Below are 23,301 nucleotides of genomic sequence, written 5' to 3' on the forward strand. Positions count from 1 at the left end.
GTCATGTCGGACTAAGTCCACCTGTAAGGTTTACATGACAATCCTTATGAGCTCCTCAAGGGGACAACACCAACCTAGATTACTAGGACACAGTTTCATTCTATAATCAACAACACACCATATAAACAATATCACTTCCAAACTCATCAGACCTATTGATTTAACGAACTAAATCTCACATTTTGATAAATTAAAGAAATAAATATTAAGTATACATGCTTGTTATTATTTCATGATTAAGAGTACGCACTTTCATAATAACAGAGGTTTTGTTCTTTTATGTAGTCAGTCGCTGCCCCCGCCACCGTTTGTCGCCTGCATCGTCGACCGCAGCCGACCGCCTACCCGCCGCCGGTCGCCCGCCCGCCCTCGCCACCGGCCAACCGTCATCTGTCGCTCGCCGCCGGTCGGCCATCGTCGGCCGCTCACCGCCAGTCGCCGACCCCCCGTCATCGGTCGCCCGCCACCCGTCGTCGGTCGCCCATCGCCGAACGGCCACTGTCGGCCGCCCGTTGTCGGCCGCCCGCTGCCGGAAACGACTAGTGGTGACGGCCGCTAGTTGCCGGTGGATGCCACAAGCTTCGACAGAGGTGAGGCTTGAGGCGACCCGTCGGTAAAAGTCGCAGAATATTTTTGTCATTTTATAATAATATGAATTACATTCCTTATAAAAAATAATGGACACCAAACAAAAAGAATGTAATCACCCTTGTAATCAAAGATTATATACATTATATTACCAAACGTAGTAATGTAATCAAGATTACATTACATTACATTACAAATTTGATTACATTACAAGCTTCATTACATTACACTCAACCAAACGTAGCCTCAAAGTGTACTAGTGTAATTTTATAGTCAAGATAAACTAATATCAAATTACACCACAACCACTCCAATGATTTGTCCCATTCCATCTTGGTTGTGAGCTACTATTTATAATTTATAAGGAATTGATAACATGATCTTCTGTGTGACACCACACACCATGTTATCTACAATATAAATTAAATGAACAACTACATTTAGCATATAAATGCAGACATTTGACCAATGTGATTCTTATTTCAAAATAAATATAATGTTTATACAAAAAGCTAGACTTTTAATATACATTCTAACATTTGGTGCCTCTCATCATATCACCACTGATCTCGCTACTCTCTCGTTGCATGAGCCTTACTCTGGGAATGATAGCGTCGTCATTGGTGATGGTTCTAGATTACCTATTACACACACTGGTTCTTTCTCTTTCTCTACTCCATCTTTCCCTTTAGTTTTCTCTAATGCTTTATTTATGCCATCTATGTCAAAAAATTTGATTTCTGTCACAGCACTTTGTGCTACTAATCCTGTAACATTTCTTTTCTTTGATTCCTATTTTCAGGTGTTGGATCGTCGTACAGGAGCGACACTGGTCAGCGGGGTCCATAGAGATGGTGTTTATTACTGGCCAAAATTTATGTCTACGCTATCATCGCCTTCCACCTTTTCTATGTCTGTCTCGTCATTTATTTCCTTATGGCATAGTCATTTAGGTCATCCGTCATTAGATGTTTTGCAACATTTTTTTTATCCTTGGGTCTTTCATTTCCTGTGAATACTTTGTCTAATTTTTCATGCACTTCGTGCAATATTAATAAGAGTCATAAATTGTCCTTTCATAAATCTAGTATTTCATCTTGTGCTCCTTTGGATATTATCTTTTCAGATGTTTGGACATCTCATATATCATCATTTGATGGACTCAAATATTATGTTATCTTTATTGATCATTTTACAAAGTATATATGGCTTTATCCTTTACGCAATAAATCGGATGTATACTCTACCTTTATTGCATTCAAAACTCTTGTCGAAAATCAATTCTTGATGACTATCAAAATACTATTCACTGATAATGGAGGTAAATTCTTAGCCCTTCGCTCCTTTCTTACTACTCATGGTATTAGTCATCTTACCACTCCTCCACATACTTCTAAACATAATGGATACTTTGAACATCGTCATCACCATATAATCGAAAGTCTCACTTTATTGTACAAAGCATCTATTCCACTCACTTTTTGGCCTTATGCCTTTGCTGCGGTAGTCTATTTGATTAACCGCATGCCTAAGGTCGGTCTCTCCCATATGTCCTCTTTTGAAAATTGTTCGCCACCGTTCCTGATCTTTCTAAGCTTCGAGTTTTCGGGTGTCTATGCTTTCCGTAGTTGCGCCCCTACTCTCACCATAAGCTTGATCCCAAGTCATACTCTTATGTCTTCCTTGGCTATTCTCTCACCCAGAGTGTCTTCCTGTGTTATGATGTAGCTCTCAAAAGAGTCTTTGTATCTCGTCATGTTAAGTTTGTGGAGCATGTTTTTCCATTTGCTATCACCTCCTCCTTGGATTCCACCGTAATAGACACTGACTCTGAGCTCTCTGCTGCACCAATTCTCTCAGGGACCCTCCAGCACCGATGTCGCAATCTGCCACTAACCGTAGTCGTCCGCAAGTGACTTCTTCACCGCTGTCATCATCGCCGCCATCATCTCCGCCATCATCACCTCTTGTTGTTGGGTCGTCCACGCTGCCTAGTGGCAACCGACCCTCTAGCCCACCGACTCTTTCTCCCTCTCTCGCTTCTCTAAACCAACATCCCATGTAAACTCACTCCAAAAATATCATCTAAAAACCCAATCCAAAGTATCTTCTTCATACTAGTCTTCCACAACCTTGTAAACCCTCCTCTGTCACGTAGGTACTCAAAGATCCGAATTGAGTACAGGCCATGCATGAAGAGTATGATGCTTTTCTCCGTAATCAGACTTGGACTCTTGTTCCACCTTCGCCAGACTAAACTATTGTGGGTAATAAGTGGGTGTTTCGCATTAAGCGTAATTCTGATGGCTCAATTGATTGGTATAAGCTCGCCTTGTTGCCAAGGGTTTTCATCAGTGCCCTGGTGTTGATTTTCATGATACATTCAACCATGTTATTAATCCAATAACAATGCGCATTGCTCTTAGTTTGACTGTGAATCGGAGGTGGTGTCCTCGCCAACTTGACGTAAACAATGTGTTTCTTAATGGTCATCTTGCAGAGGAGGTTTATATGGTGCAACCTTCGGGTATGCGCAGTGCTGAGTTTCCGGATCATGTGTGTCGTTTGCATAAGGCGCTTTATGGCTTGAAGTAGGCTCTGCGCGCTTGGTATTTGGAGCTTCGCGCTTTCTTGGTCTCTCTTGGCTTTATCACATCCCAAGTTGACACCTCCTTATTTGTTTATTCTCGGGATGATATTGTTATCTATTTCCCTGTATATGTTGATGATCTAATCATTACAGGGAGTGATGTTTCTTTTGTTGACGTCATAGTATGTAAACTTCATGCAAAATTTGCGATTAAGGATCTTGAGACTCTTTCCCTCTCTTGTGGTATTGAAGTTCGCCCAACCTCAAATGATCTTTTCTTGTCTCAGCACAAATATGTCACTGATCTTCTCTCCAAACACAACATGCTTGATTCCAAGCCGGTCTCCACTCCTATTGTTGCTGTCTCTCGTCTTACTTTGCATGATGGGTCTTCATCTTTTGATACGACTAAGTTTCGACAAGTGGTTGGAGACTTACAACATCTCCGTATGACTCGTCCTGATATTTCCTTTGCGGTAAACAAGCGTTCACAGTTTATACATACTCCTTCAAAGACGCATTAGGGTGTTATGAAACGTCTACTTCAGCATCTCAATGGTACTAGAGATCTTGACATTTATCTTCTTTCGAATACACCTTTTACTCTTCATAGTTTCTCCGATGCAGACTGGGTAGGAGATCTAGATGGTCGGTGTTATACGGGTGCATTTATTATTTTTCTAGGTGCTAATCAATTTTCCTGGAAATCTACCAAACAGTGCACGGTTGCACGCTCTTCGACTGAGGCTGAATATCGTCTCATTGTCTCTGCAGCAACTGAGATCCAATGGATTAAGTCATTTTTGACAAATCTGCTACTTCCGGTTACCATGCCTTCTGTGCTTTTTACTGATAATTTAGATGTCACGTATCTTTCAGCTAATCGTGTTTTTTACTCTCAGATGAAGCATCTGGATATTGACTATTACTTTGTTCGTGATCTGATAGAGACCTCCGAACTACGAGTTACTCATATTCCTGCTGAGATATCTTTCAGCTAATCGTGTTTTTTACTCTCGGATGAAACATCTAGCTATTGACTATTACTTTGTTCGTGATCTGGTGGAGACCTCCGAACTACGAGTTACTCATATTCCTGCTGAGGATCAGTTGATTGATGCACTTACAAAGTCGCTTTCTCGACCTCGGTTGTTTGCTATTTGTAGTAAGATTAGTGTCATTTCTGGGACATCATCTTAAAAGGGCATATTAGGAAATAATTATTATAAGTAAATAGTTATTTATTTTTAAATTATTAAGAAATAATTATTATTAAAAAATAATTTTTTATTTTTTATTTTTACTTGATATTTATATATATTATATGCTATGTGAATTTTATCGTTAATATGCTATTTGAATTTTATCTTATCGTCAATATTTTTATCACCGCATCATACTATCAATAATAGATAAATTGGACTTGAAATATAAAAAAAAGTACTCATGAATTAGGGTATTAACTTTTTTTATTGACCTCTCTGTCTAATTGAGAAGAAATATGGATTACCGCCGTCCACCTTAGCGATGAATTTCGCTAGTTATTATTTCAGTTTTCTTTATTGCTTTAATCTTCGCTAGATATTATTTCGATTCTATATTACTTTAAAGATCAATGATAGTTAGATGCTGTTATTATTGATGCATACATCTTTTAATTCATTATTGGTGTGCCATCTTAAGAACCGAGTGATTTGATCCTGTCAATAACATTACGGTCTATAACTGATGATGCTCTGTTCTTCATTTTCTTACACTTAACACTAAATTTGAATCTTAAGAACTGAGTGATTTGATCCTGCCAATAGCATTACTGTCTATAACTGATGATGCTCTGTTCTTCATTAATATACTGCAATACAAACATACAAACTCACTCCACAGCAACAATGAACAGAACGAATTCACATCCAACAAAGCCAACTGGATGGAACACATGCAATTACACAGATCGATTTGATGCTCTAAACGCCGACGCTCTGCGCGATCCCAGGCTGCTGAGCTCCACCCGCCGCCGCCGCCGCCGCCGCGTAGTCCGCCACCGCGTCCAGCAGATGCTCCGCCGCCTTCTCGAAGTTAACGAAGCCCATGAACCAGAACTCGTGCCCATCCACCGTCACTACGTGTATGAACTTCTGCGCCGGGTTCCCGCCCGACGTCGTCGGACTCACGTTCGCTATCTTCCCCAGCGGGATCATCACCTGCAACCATAAAGAATTAAATCCAGTTCATTTGATGGAAGATTAAGCTACTGCTCGATCGATAGATTCGTATAATAAACCTTGTAGTAGCTCCAGGTTTCCTGACCGGAAGGCGCCCGGAAGGACAGGGGCCGGTCGCTGCAGAAGGCCACGTTGGCAGTGGAGATGTACAGGGTCCCAGCGACGGGCCCGGCGGCAGTGGAGAGGTAGCAGGCGAAGGTTTTTTTGAGCCGTTCGTTGGGGTCGGTATGGAAGGTCCGCCGGTAGAGCGACTCGAATCCACCCTCAGTGAAGGCTTTCGCGGAGAGGCTGAGCTTCCCCATCGCCGCCTCTGTCATCGAAGGCGCCGCCTTCACTGCGAATCAAACACGACACGGATCGTATCAATCACCGGAAAATTCATTAAAAAAAAAACAGATAATCGTATAGATTCGATCGATTACAGTTGTGCCAGATGTTGTGCGCGAGGTCCTCGGCCTTCTTGGCCCAGGAATTGAAGTAGTCGAGGATGCTCTCCATGGGGCTGCCGGCCGGCCGGCTCACCGGCTGGAAGTCGAGCACGTAGGGGGGATGCTCGTCGTCGCCTCGCAGCGTCCATAGTGCGGCTCTCTGGTTCTCCGGGTGCGCCGCAGGCGCCGCCGGCGGGCCCATCTGCCTGGTCCCCCACTTGGCCTGCTCTGCGGCGTCGACGTGGGCGTCTACTACCTTGGCGTCCTTCTCCATGGACAAGAAAAAAAAAGGATGCCGCTCGCCGGAGGCAATCAAAGACAGTGGAGTTGTTGGATTAATTGGGAAAGGTCGGCAAAGATCGATGGATATGGTTCGTGATGATAAAAGAAAGGCAGATTGAATTTTTATAGAGAGATTGGATGATCAATCAAGAAGGTGCTTAGCCCGCAAGGTTCGATTTTGTCAGTACGCGTGTCGGCGATGGTCGACGCGTGGGCTCGGCGAGGAGACGTGGCGAGGACGAGAACCGTCTCAAAGAGCAAAAAAACAGGGAAAAAAAAGTCGGCTCTTAATTAATTCATTTTTAAATGCTGACTAGAGTTAGAAGTTTCTAGACGGCTAGATTTGTTAAATAACGAAGACATTTTTTTTATTTATCTAATGTACCTCTCTGTACTCTTTACCTGAAAACAATTTTAAATAACATCGAGCTCACATTGTCATCCAACTTTATTCGATTAATAATAGATTTTTCTCTAGGACGCATACGTCGATCCCCTTCCATACTGCAAGAAGGGCGGCGTCGCCACATAAGGAATGCAAAATCCTCAAAGTGCAACATCTTTGTAATGACTTTGAACACGCGTCTTATTGGTCTGAAACTAAATGTACACACTTGGCGCGCCTAATAACTAACAGAGGTTTCGTCGGAGATTAGTAACGACGACCTCCAGCAGTGGACAAGAGCACTTTGTTCGGTTTCTTCCCTTTCTTCACCAAAGCATTGGTGTGCTGCTCGGAGCTCTCCACTTCTCGGGCAGAAGATAAAATTGTGGCAAATGACGATGTTGTTGTGTTCCCAGATGCTATATTTGACGCAATGAAAATGAAGTCAAAGGCGGATTCATAGACGTTTCATGCACTCAAAAAACAATTATGATGAAGGTTGAGAAATAGCAATTTATAAGCTGGCCAAAAGGCATACCTTGAACATTAGAGGCTTTAGTGGCGTGGCCTGATGACTCGGCAGCTGCTTCACCACCTCTTAAAGAAGGTGAATCGTGTGCCGCAGCAAAACCAAGCCTTGTTACATCGGAGAATAGTTTCCTCTCACCAGTGGGAGGACTGCTGGATGGAATGCTGTTGGTAGTTAAAGCTGAACACAGAATGATATATAGTTGGAAAAGGTCTCACAAACTTAAAGAAAGTAACAATCTTTAATGCAGCGTAAATACCACCCAACAAATTACTGACGCATTGCTGGGAAATTATCATTGAAAATCTTACAAACAACAATAAAGAAATATTCCAATTGGTTTACGTGCATTGGTGGAAAATAATCATTGAACCTAGGGGAAAGGTTCCATTTGATTGATTGACATGAGAATTAGACCACGTATACGTATAACCCAGATGTAATAGTGAAATACTAGATTATGAAATAGAGCAAAAAAAATGTACTGAAACATTTTCTCGCAGGACATTAGGATGTTTCCAAAAAGGTCATACCTTCAAAGTCATCTGATGAAAATACAATATCCTTTTGAGCAAATTGCATCTGAGCGGAAGGTACTAGATTAAAATGTGAGGCAGCTTCAGCCTTACCTCTCTCATTTTTCTCCTAAAGGGGAAATTAAGACATGCAATTTCAAAGATAAGATATATGAAATGATTGAGCATTTATAAGACAATTGAAGAAGACAGTCTTTGTGTTGGAAAATGATGCTTTATATAACTAGAGTGATAGCAAAAATATTATTGTAATCCCACTCCCTATCTTTTTAGGCTCATCAACATTGCCTCACCTAAAGCAACAGTAGGACAGATTGCAAATGGCATGCAGCCTTAGTCTACATGCTTATGGTGATAAGATTCAAAACCCCAAGATGGATGTGAATGTTAAGATAGTTATCTTTTGCCAAGTTTTATAACCAAATAAAAAAATCCCAGTAGCTACTGACAGCAATACCCATTAATACACTTTAGAAGATGATTGTCAATCACAAGAAAGAACAAATTCAAATAACAAGTGTGGTGCATTCAACAGGGATGTTAGGACCCCAAGTCAAACTAGCAGTGTGATGTACCTTCTTTGCAAGTCGTCGTCTCTGCTTTTCACGCTTATTAATTTCATCCATGAATGGAGCCAAAGAATTGAAAGGTAGGAGATGCTTCAAATCAAGTTCACAAAGCTGCATGTAATAAAACGTTGTAAGGAGAAAAAATAGCCAACATTAATTATATTGAAACTTAGTGGGCAATATAATACCTGAAATGTTGTGGTTAATGAGAAATGACTAAGGTAACGGTATCTTTTTCGCATAGCTTCTGACTGTGTTATAGCCTCCAGCTCCAAAATTTCACCATTAATGCTGCATTGGCATTGATCCCATCATGCTTAGTCAGTGTAATGTAAATTTTTCAAACAAATATGTCTTCTCCTCATGACAACAAACAGAATTCTGAACAAGACATTAAATCTGTGTTTTGATGATAAAAATTATTACTTTTCAAATTTTCTTCTTATTTTCTATCTCCCCACTCTCTTTTCTCTCTTTTTTTTTTTCCAGTTATCTTTGTTTTCCCTTCATAGTTATACTCTACCCTTCCGAGATGCATTTAATGCAGTTTGATGGATTTTGAGTTTAGTTTAGGTCTAATTTTATTCCAAGTTTTAAACTTCTAAAGTTGATCAAGTTTTAATAAGTTTATGATGTTTATTAGGCGCATTAATTTTTTTAGAATAATTAGTAAAAAAAACCTATGCCCTTTAATTGTTCTACAGAAAGGGGCATAGTCCTAGACCACTCTCATAAGTTATCTATTCAGTTTTAATAAAAAAAAACCCTAGTTGTGAGGTTTATCCATTTGAGAGATGTCACTAGTGTTGCAACAATTAGCTTTGTACGAGTTTTGTTCAATTTCGGTAGTACATCACTGTCCTTGAAAGGAGGATAGAAGAAAAGAAGAAAGAAGTGAGAGAAGAAAGAAGAAATACAGACACCGAGGGGAGAGAAAGACAGGAGACCAGGGCAACGTGTAGAGCCTTGGGGAAAAAAGAGAAAGAAAATGAGGAAACAAGGAAGAAAGAGTTGGCCAAGAGAGGAACAAGAGAGTGAGAAGTGAAGCACTTACGATGAAGAGCAATGATACCCTTGAGAAAAGGAAAATTTTGAATCTCAATTATTTTTTTTTATTAAAAAATGAAAATTGGGCATACCAATCAGCATCCCATCTGTTATAATGAAAATAAAAAAAAAGATGATTTACTGATTTAATTATATTTATATGGTGTGCCTGGTTGGAAGAAAAAGATCCATGTATCAAATTGAAACTTATGACAGAGTTTATGGATGTTTTATGTAATTAACCTTATTCATTGAGTCACACTTATCTTTAGCCTTTACAAAAATGTAGAAACCAAACCATATGCCTAACTCTTAGCAAAGATTGAAGATAGAATCAACAAAATAAAATTATCTAAGAAGCTTGTGCATGAGTAAGATAGCTCAAAATTGGATGAGCTCACTATCACCAAGGGTTTGTTTACTTGGAAAGTCAGGTGGGTCGGAATGAAGGGCTCATAAATTATATAGAATTCCATCTACATGTTGTTATTGCTTTCCCTCCTCCCTTGTATCTTCCATCCAAGTAAATAATTCTAAGGGTCCATCTGATATAGTAGAATGGAATTGAATCAAAGTGACATAAGAAATGAAATGGAATAAAATGAAAAATATTATATTTCACTTCTTTGTTTGGTTGTAAATAGAATGTCATAATTAGAGGAATGAGTCATCATATATTCGACTCATTTGGTTCATCTAACTCTTCGAATCAATATGATTCTATTTGGTCTGTGTTATATCTACCTTCTCTTTCCGACACACCTAGTTTGTTGATCCATGCACTATGCTTGATTCGAAAGGTCCACTCAGCGCATTCAGTCTGTCTAATTCATTAGGCTTGATCAATTTGATTGATCTACTCTGCCCAATTGATTTGCTCAGGCCAACTAACACTGTCAGCTCAAACCGTCTCCATCGATCCATTGGGCTATCCTGCCACAATTCATTTGACTGATCTGCTTGAACCGGCTGGTTAAGCAATGACACTTGGCTCTCCTAGCAAGATTGATCCAACAGGTCAATCAAGCCTAATCAATCCATACAACCTGACTTGTGTGTCAAATCTAGTCAGGCAACCTAGCCTACCTGGCCTTACCTATCCACCCATCTTGTGCAATCTCAACTGGCCTTTGATAGGAGTGGAAAGAGGTTTTTCACCTATTAAATATGGAATGGGTGAAATAGAATGAACCATTCCACCTCAGATTGTCCACCCAAACATTGGAATGGAATCATAGGAATGAATTATTCCCATTTGTCCATTACACCACCTTTGTTTAAAAGATCCATCTCAGAAATTAATGTGACAATGCAGTCCTCCAGAAATCTTCAATGTTCACTTGGTTAAACAAACAAATATATTATATGGAATATTCATCAAGACTTAAACTCTATGTATTCAGAATTCTCTCTTTATTATCTCTTCAAGTGACTTTAAATCACTTGAAATGAGTTCAAAGGATTCATCCACCAATATCTATCAATTGTCCTTTCTACTAATCATCCTTTGTGGCTATACAACTAGAAATCTAAAAACTAGACAAATGTGAATTTCCTTCTATGGTGCCATAGCTATAGAAGCACAAAAACAAGCAGTGACTTATAACAGCCTCCACTATTTTCTCTAGAATTAATTATTCATTTACCCTCTCCAATTTGTGTTGAATACTAACATCAAACACCAATAATCAAAGTGGAAACTTAATATCCCTAGCGATCACATTTATAAACTTTAAGAAACAGCCATGTTAGACACTTGAATTGATAATTATGTTGAATATTTGTACTTGAGTTTGAGTAAGAGATTATTTTCCTCCCAACTGTAGCAAAATAGACATTTGACTTTTGCACTAATCCTCCCACCATATGCCTGTTTCCCATGTTAGTTCCCACCAACCACCTCTAGGATAAACATCCTCTCCGAATTCAAATTTCTGAGTTAAACAAATACCGAATATGTAAACCCTCACATCAGCATTGAGCATGTTAACCACCTGCATAGATAGGAGCCTCCTGCACTAACAGGATTTAGAAATCCTAATCAGTATCACCTCAATGGATATTCAGTGTCAAAATGATGCCACATCTATGGGAACCACAGTAGTGTAAAACTTAGCCATCAATAATCTCTTGTAACTATTAATTTGCTTAGACGGTTTCAAATTTCAGTAGGTAAGGAAAAAAAGCACTGTTCCTACTTGTGATCCAATGCTAAAACTAGATGGCACAAGCAAAACTTGAATGTTCCATACCACTTGATATCAACCCATATATCACCAATATCAGGCAAACAAATACTAATTTTGACTTGTATTGAGCAAGAAGATTTCAAACTATATCTAAGATATAAAATCAAATGACAATGTATTCCTACCAGTTCCTTGGCATAGTTAGAGTTTTAATCATCATTATAGATTTTTGGGTTTCAATAAGTTTAGTTTTTACCAATTCAATTATTTAAATTTTGTTATTTAATTTTAAAAGAGTTGTTTACATTTGTTAAGAGTTTTGGGATAACCTAGTCGTGTTTTAATTATCTTATTTACAAAGGTTAAGTCATAATCCTAGTCTATAAATGTCTAAAGAGATCTCTTAGATTGATTTATCTTCCAATTTAATAATATTATTTTCCTCATTTGTTGATATTCCAATTTGGTGCCCATTGTTTCTCCCCATTCATGAAGCCCTATCTTCACTTCAGCTCATATGCTCAAGATCTTGAGGTGAGTCACTTATTTGCCGTGAGATGTAGATAGGGAAGAGGTAATTCAGCTGTATGAGGCAGAGAATGAGGCTCTGAGGCAAATTTCTTTTCGCATGTGGCCATGTGGGGCAATTTCACATTGGGGGCAAGTCACTGATTTTTGGTGTCATAGGGTGCATGGCTTTGCTGTTGGTGATAGGATCCAACAACATAAGGGGTGTACTAGCTCATATGCGCTAGTTTTAGCATTCTCATGAGTGATAAGGAGCAAAGATGGATCGCTTCTCACTAGACCCTCGCCACCTACTTGATGGAACTGATGTCCCTTTAGTGCTACGAAGGAGCTAGAAGAACTCTCCTTGTTCAGGGAAGCACCAAAATATATTGGCTGAGGCGATTCAAAAGAGGAAGAGGTTGAGGTATCAAGTGCACAATGAGTTCAATAGACAAGTGAACCCTATAAATTACAACACATCCAGCAATCATAAAGTTAAGCAGTTCAGATGGCACAAAAGTAAGCTCAAGGAACAAAAAGCATAAAGAACACATAAATCATTGCAACTAAGTAAAAACTAAAAATTATGTGTCTAAATTTCTCTGCATAAATAAGTTTATGCACCTTGAAGGAAGCATATCATAGCTACCAAAGTGATGAAGGAGACACTTCATATTTAATGGATGAAGAATGAGAAGCTGACCATCAGTTGCCTGCCAATATGAAATGGCAATTTAAAATGCTAGAATTATACATACATGTACAGATAAAAAGTAATAATTTATGAGGCATAAATCTGATGGTCAAATTAGTATACAAAGCCTATGCATACCAAAATTGTTCTATGGGCGATTTGTGAAGCCCAGACCATTTTAGCCCGTATCTAAAAAAGGAAAGATGAGGACAACATTCATCTTCATGAGGAGGATAAAAGCTGCGATCAGCAGAGCAAGAAAAAGAGGATTGTTTTGATTGGAAAAGAAGAGAGGGAGAAACAAAGAGGAAAAATAAGAGAGGGAGAGGAGATCTAGCTATGGAATAGTGAACAGCAAAGGAAAGAAGAAAATTAGGAAAAGAGAAATGGATTGAGGGAAAACAGAATAGTTGATCATCCATTTTTAAGCTCTCTAACCCATCTTTGATTCATCAAGAGACCAAGGTTTTTCCTAATTCTTGTTAGTATAGTGAATTTATTTGTAGGCCAAATTTGAAAGATGAGTTTGGGTTCCAAACTAGAACATCTTGAAGAAGAAACATGTTGCATAAGGTAAGAATCTACTGTAGTATAATATCATATTTTAATTGATATCCATTTTAATTGTTTATAATTTACATAAATTATCAAATATGACGAACCAATCATGACTGGTCCCAAACCCGAATAAAGGAGGAGGGTTGCGTTAAGTTACCAACCAGTGTTAAAACTATGACAAATATTAAATGAACGGATCCATTAACTATTGTACTAATGCTAGGTTGTTCCCCAGAAGGAACATGTTGCAGGGTCCGACTATAACGTCTCGGCAAAGACAGCTCAGGTGTACTGCTAAATATGCAAGAGTTCGCGTTGCAAAGTCCGACTGTAACATATCGACAAGGATCGCTAGATCTCCATAAGAACTTGGGTGTAGTGTTAAATAAACAAGAGTTCTCACACCATAAGATGGATAAGAACAAATATGATAGGAAAACTAATAATCTAAGATTTGAAACATGGAACATAGCAACCTTCACTAGTAAATCGATGCAGGTAGTAGATACGATAATTAGGAGAAAAATTAATATTTGATGTGTACAAGAGACAAAATGGGTAGGTGAGAAGGCAAAACCAATAGAGAACTCGAGTTTAAAATTGTGGTACACAAGAAAGAGTAAAGCAAGAAATGGAGTGAGTATTATTGTAGATAATTCGTTAAAGGATGAAGTATACGAGTAGTTAAAAAAAGGATAGAATTATAGTCCTTAAGATAATAGTGGCGAAAAAAACTATGAACATAATTAGCGTATATACACCGTAAATAGGATTAGACGAAGCAACCAAATTAAGATTTTGGGATGACTTAAATGAAATATTACAAAACATTCTGCCAAATGAAATAATTTTAATAGAAGGTGATCTAAATAGGCATGTTTGAGTGAAAAATAAAAAAATATAAGAGTACAGGGGTTATGTGTTTGGAATGAGAAATGAGTAAGGGAAACTATATTAGATTTTAAGATAACATATGACCTTATATTAGCGAATACATTTTTTTAGAAAAGAGAAGAACACTTAGTCACGTTCAAAAGTGGAAATAATAAATCGCAAATTGACTTTCTTATAGTTAGGAAGAAAGATAAAAAATTTGTAAAGATTACAAGATCATCCCTGAAGAAAGCTTAACTACCCAACATAGGTTATTAGTGTTGGATATATACCTCAAACATAGCATCAATAGAAAGAAAATATATACGACTCCTAAAATTAAGTGGTGAAAGTTAAAGGATGAAAAATAAAATATATTTAAGGAGAAGGTAAGAGTACAAACATTAGGTAAAATATACGATGATTCTGATACGACATAGGATAAGATGGTATCAAAGTTAAAAATAGTTACTAAGAGTGTACTGAGTCAAAAGAACATGCACCATTAAATAAGAAATCTTGGCGGTAGAATGAGAAAGTACAAGAGAAAGTGAAGAAAAAACGAATATCTTATAAGGAATTATATATTTGTAAAAATGAGAAAAATTTTAAAAAATATACAATAGCCAAGAAAGAAGCTAAGAGAGTACTGAATGAAGCAAAGAATAAAACTTTTGAATGATTATATCAAAAATTGGATACAAAAGAAAGGGAAAAAGATATTTATAGAATAGAGAGAAAGGAATACAAAAGATCTTATCAAAATAAAATGTATTAAAGATGAATGTAACAGGTACTAGTAAACGATGGAGAAATAAAAGAGCGGCGGTAGAGGTATTTTCATCAACTTTTTAATGAAGGTTCAGGTGATCAACTTAACTTAGATAATTTAAATAGGTCAAATGAGCATAGAAATTTAAACTTTTATCGTAGAATTCAAACTTCAGAAGTAGAACAAGCTTTAAATGGAATGCACAATGGAAAAGTCATTAGACCAAATGATATTCCGATAGAGATATAGAAGTCAAGGTATTGAATGACTTACAAAATTATTTAACATGATATTGAAAATGAAAAAAATGTCTGATCAATGGGGCATAAATACTCTAGTTCCCTTTATATAAGAACAAATGAGACGTATAAAATTGTACAAACTATAAGGGTATTAAACTAATAAGTCATACCATGAAACTTTGGAAAAAAAATAATAGAAAAAAATTAAAGAAAGAGACCAGCAACCGAAAATCAATTTGGGTTCATGCCCGGAAGGTTGACAATAGAAGTTATACATCTTCTTAGACAATTAATTGACAAGTATCGGAAGCAAAAATAAAATCTGCACATAGTATTCATTGACTTAAAAAAAGTTTATAATAGTCGCAAGAGAAATTATATAGAGAATTCTAAAAAAGAGATGTGTTAGCGTAACATATATTGAACTAATTAAAAATAAATATAAGCATGTAACGATAAGAAGAGAAAATTACATTTTCAGTCCTGTAACTTGCATCTTTTTCAATTTTAGTCCTGTTATGAGTTAATTTACGTTCTTAGTCCTGTAACTTGTAATATTTTTCAATTTCAGTCATTTTTCCTCCAAAATTAAAATTTTTCAACGAAAAATATCTAGTTTGTGGTTGGAATATAAAAAGCACATGGGTCATAAAAAATCAAAATCCCCAAATTCAATTTACAACTCATCATTTTCCGTTGAAAAATTTCAATTTTAAAGGAAAAAGGGTTGAAATTGGAAAATATTACAAGTTAAAGGACTAAAAATGTAAATTGACTCGTAACAGGACTAAAATTGAAAAAAGTGTAAGTTACAGGACTAAAAACGTAATTTTCTCCGATAAGAATAAAGACGTAAGGCGAAATAACTGAAGCATTTCCAATAAAGATAATTATGGACGAACTCATTGCACACATTCAAGACATTCAAGATAGGTGCATATTGTTTGCCGATGATATTATTTTGGTAGATAAAACACGTGAAGGAGTAAATGTTAAACTAGAATCTGGGCAGAAAGTACTAAAAGGAAAGGTTTTAAGCTTAGTAGAATAAAAACAGAATATATGAAATTTAAGTTTAGCAATATTAGACATAATGAGACAATTATTAAGATAAAAGATGACGAGTTACTTGGAACATAGAACTTTAGATATTTAGGATCATTTTTGCAAAATGATGGAGGGATTGAGAGACATATCTTACATAGAATACAAGCAGGATGGCTGAAATAGAAGAGAGCGTCGGATGTTTTATGTGATCGTAAAGTATCTCTAAAACTTAAAGAAAAATTCTACAAAATTGCAGTTAGACATGCTAAGTTATATGGAGCTGAATGTTGGGTTATGACTTGAGCGCATGACTTGGGCTATGACATACGAGAATGGACAGAATACGAATGAGAGCATTAGAGAGAAAGTCGGAGTTACATCTATTGAGGGAAAACTCTAAGAGACACATTTAAGATGGTACAGACATGTACTTAAATGACCAATAAATACTCACTATGACAAACATGTATATCAAATGAGGAAGACCATAAAAGACTTGGTTAGTAACAATAAAATAAGATAAAATTTAAGTATAGATCTTGATACAGTAGGAAATAGAGCTCAATGTCGTAAACGATCCATATAGCTAACCCCACCTAGTTGTTATCAAATAATTATCTATTGGAATTATTGTGTTATTAATGAAATGCTAATTTTATATTGAAAGAAAGCTTGGAAAAGTCTCAATGCAACGGCAATGGAATGAAAGTGAACCACCAAAGAGGGTTATATTCTGGTCATGTCAACATGACAGTGAATTGTCATATGGAACAATCCAAACTGCGAGGATTACCTAAATGTCAAACATCAAAGTGACTAGTACCACCAAGACTAATTGTGAATATAACCTTAACCTAAGACAATTTTAATTGATTGGACTGAATATTTGATGTGGTTTATTAGACCGCTGATTTGAATCTGTAAACTTCAAAGATAAAATCTACAATATATTAATTATTATTTATTTGATACTTTGACCCTCACTGGATGTATGTATCAATGTGGCTAATAACATCATGCATTTACCAAGTGACACTGGCTAGAAGGGACTTTGAGTGAGGTGTTCAGATCCAGGTAGAAGTTTATCTTGTAAATAACTTTTTAGATATGTAGAGAAATCTTATATGTAACAGTTTATAGAAAGTTTAGTTATGAAATGAAAATCTTTTTCAATATATTTGTTGCCTTGTGTACAAGATAAAAGCAAATCTACAATATATTAATTATTATTTATTTGATACTTTGGCCCTTACTGGATTTATAAATCTATGTGGCGAATAACATCATGCATGTACCAAGGACACTGGCTATAAGGGACTTGAGTGAGGTGTTCAGATCCAGGTATTAGTTTATCTTGTATATATCTTTTTTGATATGTAGAGAAATCTTACATGTAACATCTTCTAGAATGTTTAGTTATGAAATGAAAATCTTTTTCAATATATCTGTTGCCTTGTGTACAAGCTAATTTGTTTAGCAAAACCGCAACATTCTATTATGCTCTATACTACGGGTGGGGACAAATTAATGGTATCAAAGCCTAGGTCTGTAGGCACTAAAATATACTAGGCTATCTGTAAGGAACACTAGTGTGAGGTAGTATATGGAATTCAATACATTTCATGATGTCCATTTATATGTTATGAGACTTATTGTTTATTCGATAATTTTATTGAATGAAAATAACTCTTCGTCATCTTGTATAAGGATGGTATGTGTTAGGAGCAATCATTTACATGTGTCATGAAGTAGAGGATCACATGGTAGTTGTGGTACTTATTGTGTGGTTAATCATCTCTTTTCAAATAGAAGCATGCATGTACCAAGTGACACTGTGCTTGAAAGGGCATGAGCGGAGTATTGGAGATCATGTAAGAACCTTTGGTAGAATGATCGTGAAAATTTCCTTTCCGATATGTACAGATATTACATGTAATGGTTTATAAAAAGCTTCGTTATGAAATGAAAAATTATTCATATATTTATTGCATATTTGCCTACAAGATGAACCAAAGATCAAACGTTACCTGGTAGAAACTGTATGAATCTCTCTCAGTTACCTCATTGTTGCTAACAGAATTTTTCTGTGAAGATATGTCATCATGTTGCAATTTCTCACTTCCATTATGTGAAGGAGGAACTTGTTTGGGGCTATCCACATGTTCATATTCAGCAGCCACTGGAAATACTTTAGACACAATTTCTATGGAAAATCCATCTTCATCTGGAATGTAAGATGGGATCACACATTGGGGTTCATCTGTACACAACTTGTCACTTGCCAAATTTGTAGCCAAACTCGATAAATTATCTCTGTTTTGAGTATTAACATTGTAAGTATGTAATTCTCTCCACATTTTCATCCTTTCCTCCAATTGTTCAAGTGCAGCACAGACATACGGAAGCTTTTCTAAGTCATCAACTAGACCAGAATCTGCTTTATGTAGCCAAAAAGTGAGATCAGATTTTCCTTTTCTGACAGACAATCCCACATCCGAAGTTACAATAAACTTAGAGAATGTATCACAAAGGTCATCTGCACTACTTGATAGAGTACTTTCAACTTGCTTAGATTTTGGTACAGGAAATACTGAATCCTTGGATCTGGTTAAAAGTGTAAAGTGTGCATGATCTCCAACACTGAAGTTCTTAACATTCTCAATAAGAACAGAATATAAATCTTTGATTGATATCACCATAAAACAAAGGGGGCATTTCTTCCAGCATACCCCTTTGTGATTCTCCTCTCCCATAAGCAAGTACCTCAGTATACAAGGAAAACAGTAAATATGCCCACATGTAGTTATTTGTGGGCAAAGAGGAGTCTCCAAACAAATTGGGCATTGCACTGTAAAAGGAGTAGAGTATCTGACACATACCACATCTTCCCAATTTAACATTTTATCAGGATCTATGGATTCAACTTCAGAGCTTTCTCTATTCAAAACCACAAATCTGTAATTTGCTTGTAGAAACAAGTCTTTGTTATAAGGTTTTACCTTGCGTTGCCTTCTGGGAGGAGGAGCCCTGGGTTCAGGACGAGAAATTGGATCATAGTAGAAATTGAGCAAATGATTGGCATTGATTGCGTTGTTCCTTCTTGTAGATGACTGACTACCATTCCCTTGGAAACTGCTAGGCCCAGAAGAATGGACAAGATTTACATTTACAAAAGGCCGTTCATTCTCTACAACATGTACAAATTGATTGGCTTTGCAATATGGAGGCACTTCTTCTCCCACTGTAGACTGATGCTCGACATTTGTGCCTCGTTTTTTGCCAAATTGGCTTTTCTTGAAATCATTCACTCTGTGCCGGTTCACCTGAAAGAAGAATATTAAATTGATCCTGAGCCATAGAGCAAGGCACTTGTATTTTTTTTCATAGACCTCTTGTCATGCCTCAAATATCTACAAGTTTGCTAATTAGAAACAGTACTTCCTTAGCAATGATAAACATTAAATCGTTATGTAATTGTCACTAGCTTTTAGGGGGGAAATCACTCTTCATTGCAAATATTGGCAGAGATATGTAACTTGTTATTGTCCCGAGTAAAACTCAACTCCACAAAAAGAAATGAAGAATCTAGCTTACCAGTAAATCCCATGATTGGCAAATATTTTCCATCATAAAGACTTTCAGAAAATGTATGGTACTTATTAGCTTTTATTAACTTGGAAGGGAGGATATGGGCATCTCCTATTTATTTCCACACACACACAATGCATACTTATACTGCATTGGATCTGTAGGTATGCAATTAGGCACTTATCTGCCATTTATATGGAACAAACATAATTGCTCTTCACATTAGACATACTTTGATGAAAAAAAATGGAGTGCTCAGCACCAAACTGGTGCAGGACAAACAAAAAGGAAGGAGAGAGAGATGAAAAGAACCCAGGAGAAAAAAAAATCACTTGATGTAAATTCTACCAAAATATATATATATATATATATATATATAGAGAGAGAGAGAGAGAGAGAGAGGGAGAGGGAGGGAGAGAGAGAGTAAACTTAGTGGGATGATGTGACTTAGTTGAACAAAAAATAAAATACTAGATCTAGATGTAAAGTTCAGATTTTGAAAAGATTTGCATTACATTCTTCTTTTTATTATTATTTTTGTTTTGAAACACATTGAACAAACTACTCTGCATAAACAACAAAGGTAGATAAATTCCATGACATTAGAATCATCAAAAGGAGATGAAGAGAAACTACCTGTGTCGCGCAATCAATGTTTTTTTGTATATATAAATGGCTTCAGATTCTTACATCAACTTAAATTTATCAAGAAAGAGCTAGAATAACAGTTATACTTTTGGCAAAAGTAGTGAACCTTAGGTCTATTAGTCTATTCTTTCATATTAGTATCTACATTGACAATATTACATGATAAAATATCTACAATTTACAAGCTAATATGTTGCCACTAAATAACATGTGCTCAAAATTAGCACAATAGCAACTGACAATTGTGTCAGCGGAGGTTAAAACATGGGGTTAACCAATTAGAACATGATAACAAATAATATATCAGAATAAAAATGTCAAAGTAAAGGAGAGAATATATCTTAGATCATTATAAGATGAAAATAATATCAACGAAAAAATTCTTACCTTCTTGGGCAAATTGTGAGAATTTCCACCTGCAGCAATAGCTGATTCTGCAATGTATAGTTAAATATATAAATTTCAAATTTGTTGGAAGAGGGATATACTGGCATAAATGTTCAAATGTGATCCACTAAGAGAAGTATTTAAATGAGTAAAGGCATGCAGGTCATTTCCCATAATTTAAAAACCCAGAATCAAACCATAAGGATTTCTCTCCAGATAAAGCTTACTGGTTTAATCTTTACGTTCCAAGTTGATAAACTTTATGAGGTAGCATGAAATTACCAGAGTCTCACTGTCTCTAGCAAACAGAGCTTGTGCTAGTTCAGTGCACCCTAAACATCTCAATGATTCCTAGGGATCTAATTGAGATTTTATTTCTTCAATCAAAAACAATGGCAAAATTTTAATTTAAATAAGAAACATAATGAATGGATATTAGCCAGAGTATTATAGGCATAAAAAATAGAGAATTTTAACAGAAACTTAATGGCTATATCCACCAATCAAACCCGAATCATTTATTCTTATATATTATACATTCCCGAATCTGCATTAAGCAAAGTAACGCCAATCCAAAAACCACCAAATCAAATTCCACTCAACTGAGATAGTGTCAATACCGACTGATCAAACGCCGACACAGAAAAAAAAAACGAATCCCCCCGCCCGCCCCCCCCCCCAACGCATCAATCAGGCTGACGCAGACCAACGAACCCTAGATTCCAGATCGACGTCTCTATCCATCCAGTGCATCAATCGAGGGGGGTACTCACCATGATTCTCCGCGGAGGAAGGGGAAGAGTTATCGAAAGCATAGGCAGCCGCAGATCCAGAGGCGGCGTCAGCGGCACGGCCGCAGGGGAGTCCCTCGGACCAGGAGGCGAGGCTGCGGGGTGATTCCCGGCGAGTGCCATGACGAGAAGAAGCGTTCGGGTAGGATGGCAACGGAAGAGAAGCTGCGGACCTTTGGGCGTCGGAGGGGTTGATGGACATGAAACAGCTGCGAGGGCACGGGAGACGATGCTGAGGGAACAGTCGAAGGGGACCGTCGAGGGTGGGGGTGGATATTTAAGGCCGACGAAAAAGGTTCAGCGGTAATTGCACCGCCGCGTCAAATTACCAACGCAACTGCCCGAGCCTCGTCAAAGCCTGAAAGATAATAATAATAATAATAATAATAATTTTTAAAAAAAATTCATCCCTCTTTTTTTAAAAAGAATTATTAAAAGATTGAAAAACCTCTTTAATCATTTTATGCCTTTATTTTTTTTTAATTTGATAGAATAAAATCATATGTTTTGTTCCCTAAAACTCCAAGAACCATTCTATATATTTTTAAAAACTTTTAATCAATTTAGATTCATCTAGTAATTTTTATTAAAAGTGTTAAATGGACTCAAACTACCTACTTTTGTTTTTTTAAAAGAAAAATAATGCTCCTCGGAGCCCCTATTGTATTCTTGAATCATCAAATTTAATCGATTAAAATCAATGAATTAGTTTTAGTAAAAACTGCATAAATTTCACAAAAGCCTTTCATTGTTCCCTAGAGCCTCTAAGTCATCATATACCGTTAGTTTTATTGTTCAAGATTTTTGAGGCTATATAACAATTTTGATGAACATTGTTGAAAAGAGTTTTTTTGTTCAAATTTCAACCATGACTCTTGGGTTGTGTTCCAACTGTAAGATCCGTTGTGACGATGACTCCGATCAACCAAAGAGGAAGGGTGAATAGGTGATAACCTAAAAATAAAAACCTTATAACACAAAAAATAATTCAAACTCATTAGTCAAACCGCTTGTGAACTGTTCGGATCTCGGTTTAAAAAATAGTTCGTTCAAATTTGTTTGATTCAATTAACAATATTGATGCAATCGATCTTTGGTTAGGGTTGATCAATTTGACCAAACTCGAATTGACTCGAATTGAGATTTCAATATTTGATCAATAAGCAGTGCAAGTCCTAATGAGATTAGACGGTAAAAGTCCTAGTGGGACTAGGCAATAAAAGTCCTAACGAGGTTAGATAATGAAATACCTAGTTGGAAATTAGATAATGGAAGATCTAGCAGGGCTAGGCGATCGAAGACCTAGTTGAAAACTATGCAATAGAAGTCCTAGTTGAGAACTAAACAATGGAAGTCCTAGTAGGACTAGATGGTGGAAGACCTAGTTGGTAGGGATGTAAATGAATCAAACCGCTCGCGAGCTATTCGAAGCTCGATTCGATAAAAGCTCGTTTGAGCTCGTTTAATGAGACCATAGTTTGCAAAATTATGATCCGGATCGTAGGATCGTACGATCCTACGATCCGGAAACCCAAAATCGATCCAGGATCGTGCAGAATCGTTTTTGCAGTAGGATCGCAGTCGGATCGGTAGGATCGGAACAGAATCGGTAGGATCAAAGCAGTATCGGAGCAGGATCGGAGCAGAATCGGAGCAGAATCGATGGAACCTTTGAGAGGTCATAACTTTTGACTCAGATTAAACCACAGACCTATAATATATCAAATCAAAGCTTGTTCAGAGATCTTTAATAAATTTCAAAGTTTATCCTTAACCATGCTATTTCAACCCCAAAAAATATCATTTAAATCCTTTTCGGATGTCTA

At 36.8% G+C, this 23,301-nt stretch overlaps 2 protein-coding genes across 2 annotated transcripts; both read right to left on the reverse strand.

Annotated features, from left to right (window-relative positions):
- Window positions 1–4,992: 4,992 nt before the first annotated feature.
- Window positions 4,993–6,233, reverse strand: LOC121986116 (GEM-like protein 5). The gene is made up of 3 exons (XM_042539928.1): window positions 5,823–6,233; window positions 5,460–5,734; window positions 4,993–5,379 (listed from the first exon to the last, which is right to left on the reverse strand). The coding sequence occupies exons 1-3, from the start codon at window positions 6,100–6,102 to the stop codon at window positions 5,143–5,145; spliced, it is 792 nt and encodes a 263-aa protein (XP_042395862.1). The 5' UTR covers window positions 6,103–6,233; the 3' UTR covers window positions 4,993–5,142.
- A 307-nt stretch (window positions 6,234–6,540) lies between these two features.
- Window positions 6,541–21,742, reverse strand: LOC121986115 (RING finger protein 10-like). Its single transcript, XM_042539927.1, has 9 exons — window positions 21,458–21,742; window positions 20,685–20,731; window positions 18,089–19,384; window positions 12,500–12,588; window positions 8,318–8,420; window positions 8,136–8,240; window positions 7,558–7,669; window positions 7,034–7,204; window positions 6,541–6,914 (listed from the first exon to the last, which is right to left on the reverse strand). The coding sequence occupies exons 1-9, from the start codon at window positions 21,675–21,677 to the stop codon at window positions 6,763–6,765; spliced, it is 2,295 nt and encodes a 764-aa protein (XP_042395861.1). The 5' UTR covers window positions 21,678–21,742; the 3' UTR covers window positions 6,541–6,762.
- Between the last annotated feature and the right edge of the window lie 1,559 nt (window positions 21,743–23,301).

Source organism: Zingiber officinale, chromosome 5B, assembly GCF_018446385.1.
Source record: "Zingiber officinale cultivar Zhangliang chromosome 5B, Zo_v1.1, whole genome shotgun sequence".
NCBI lineage: Eukaryota > Viridiplantae > Streptophyta > Magnoliopsida > Zingiberales > Zingiberaceae > Zingiber > Zingiber officinale.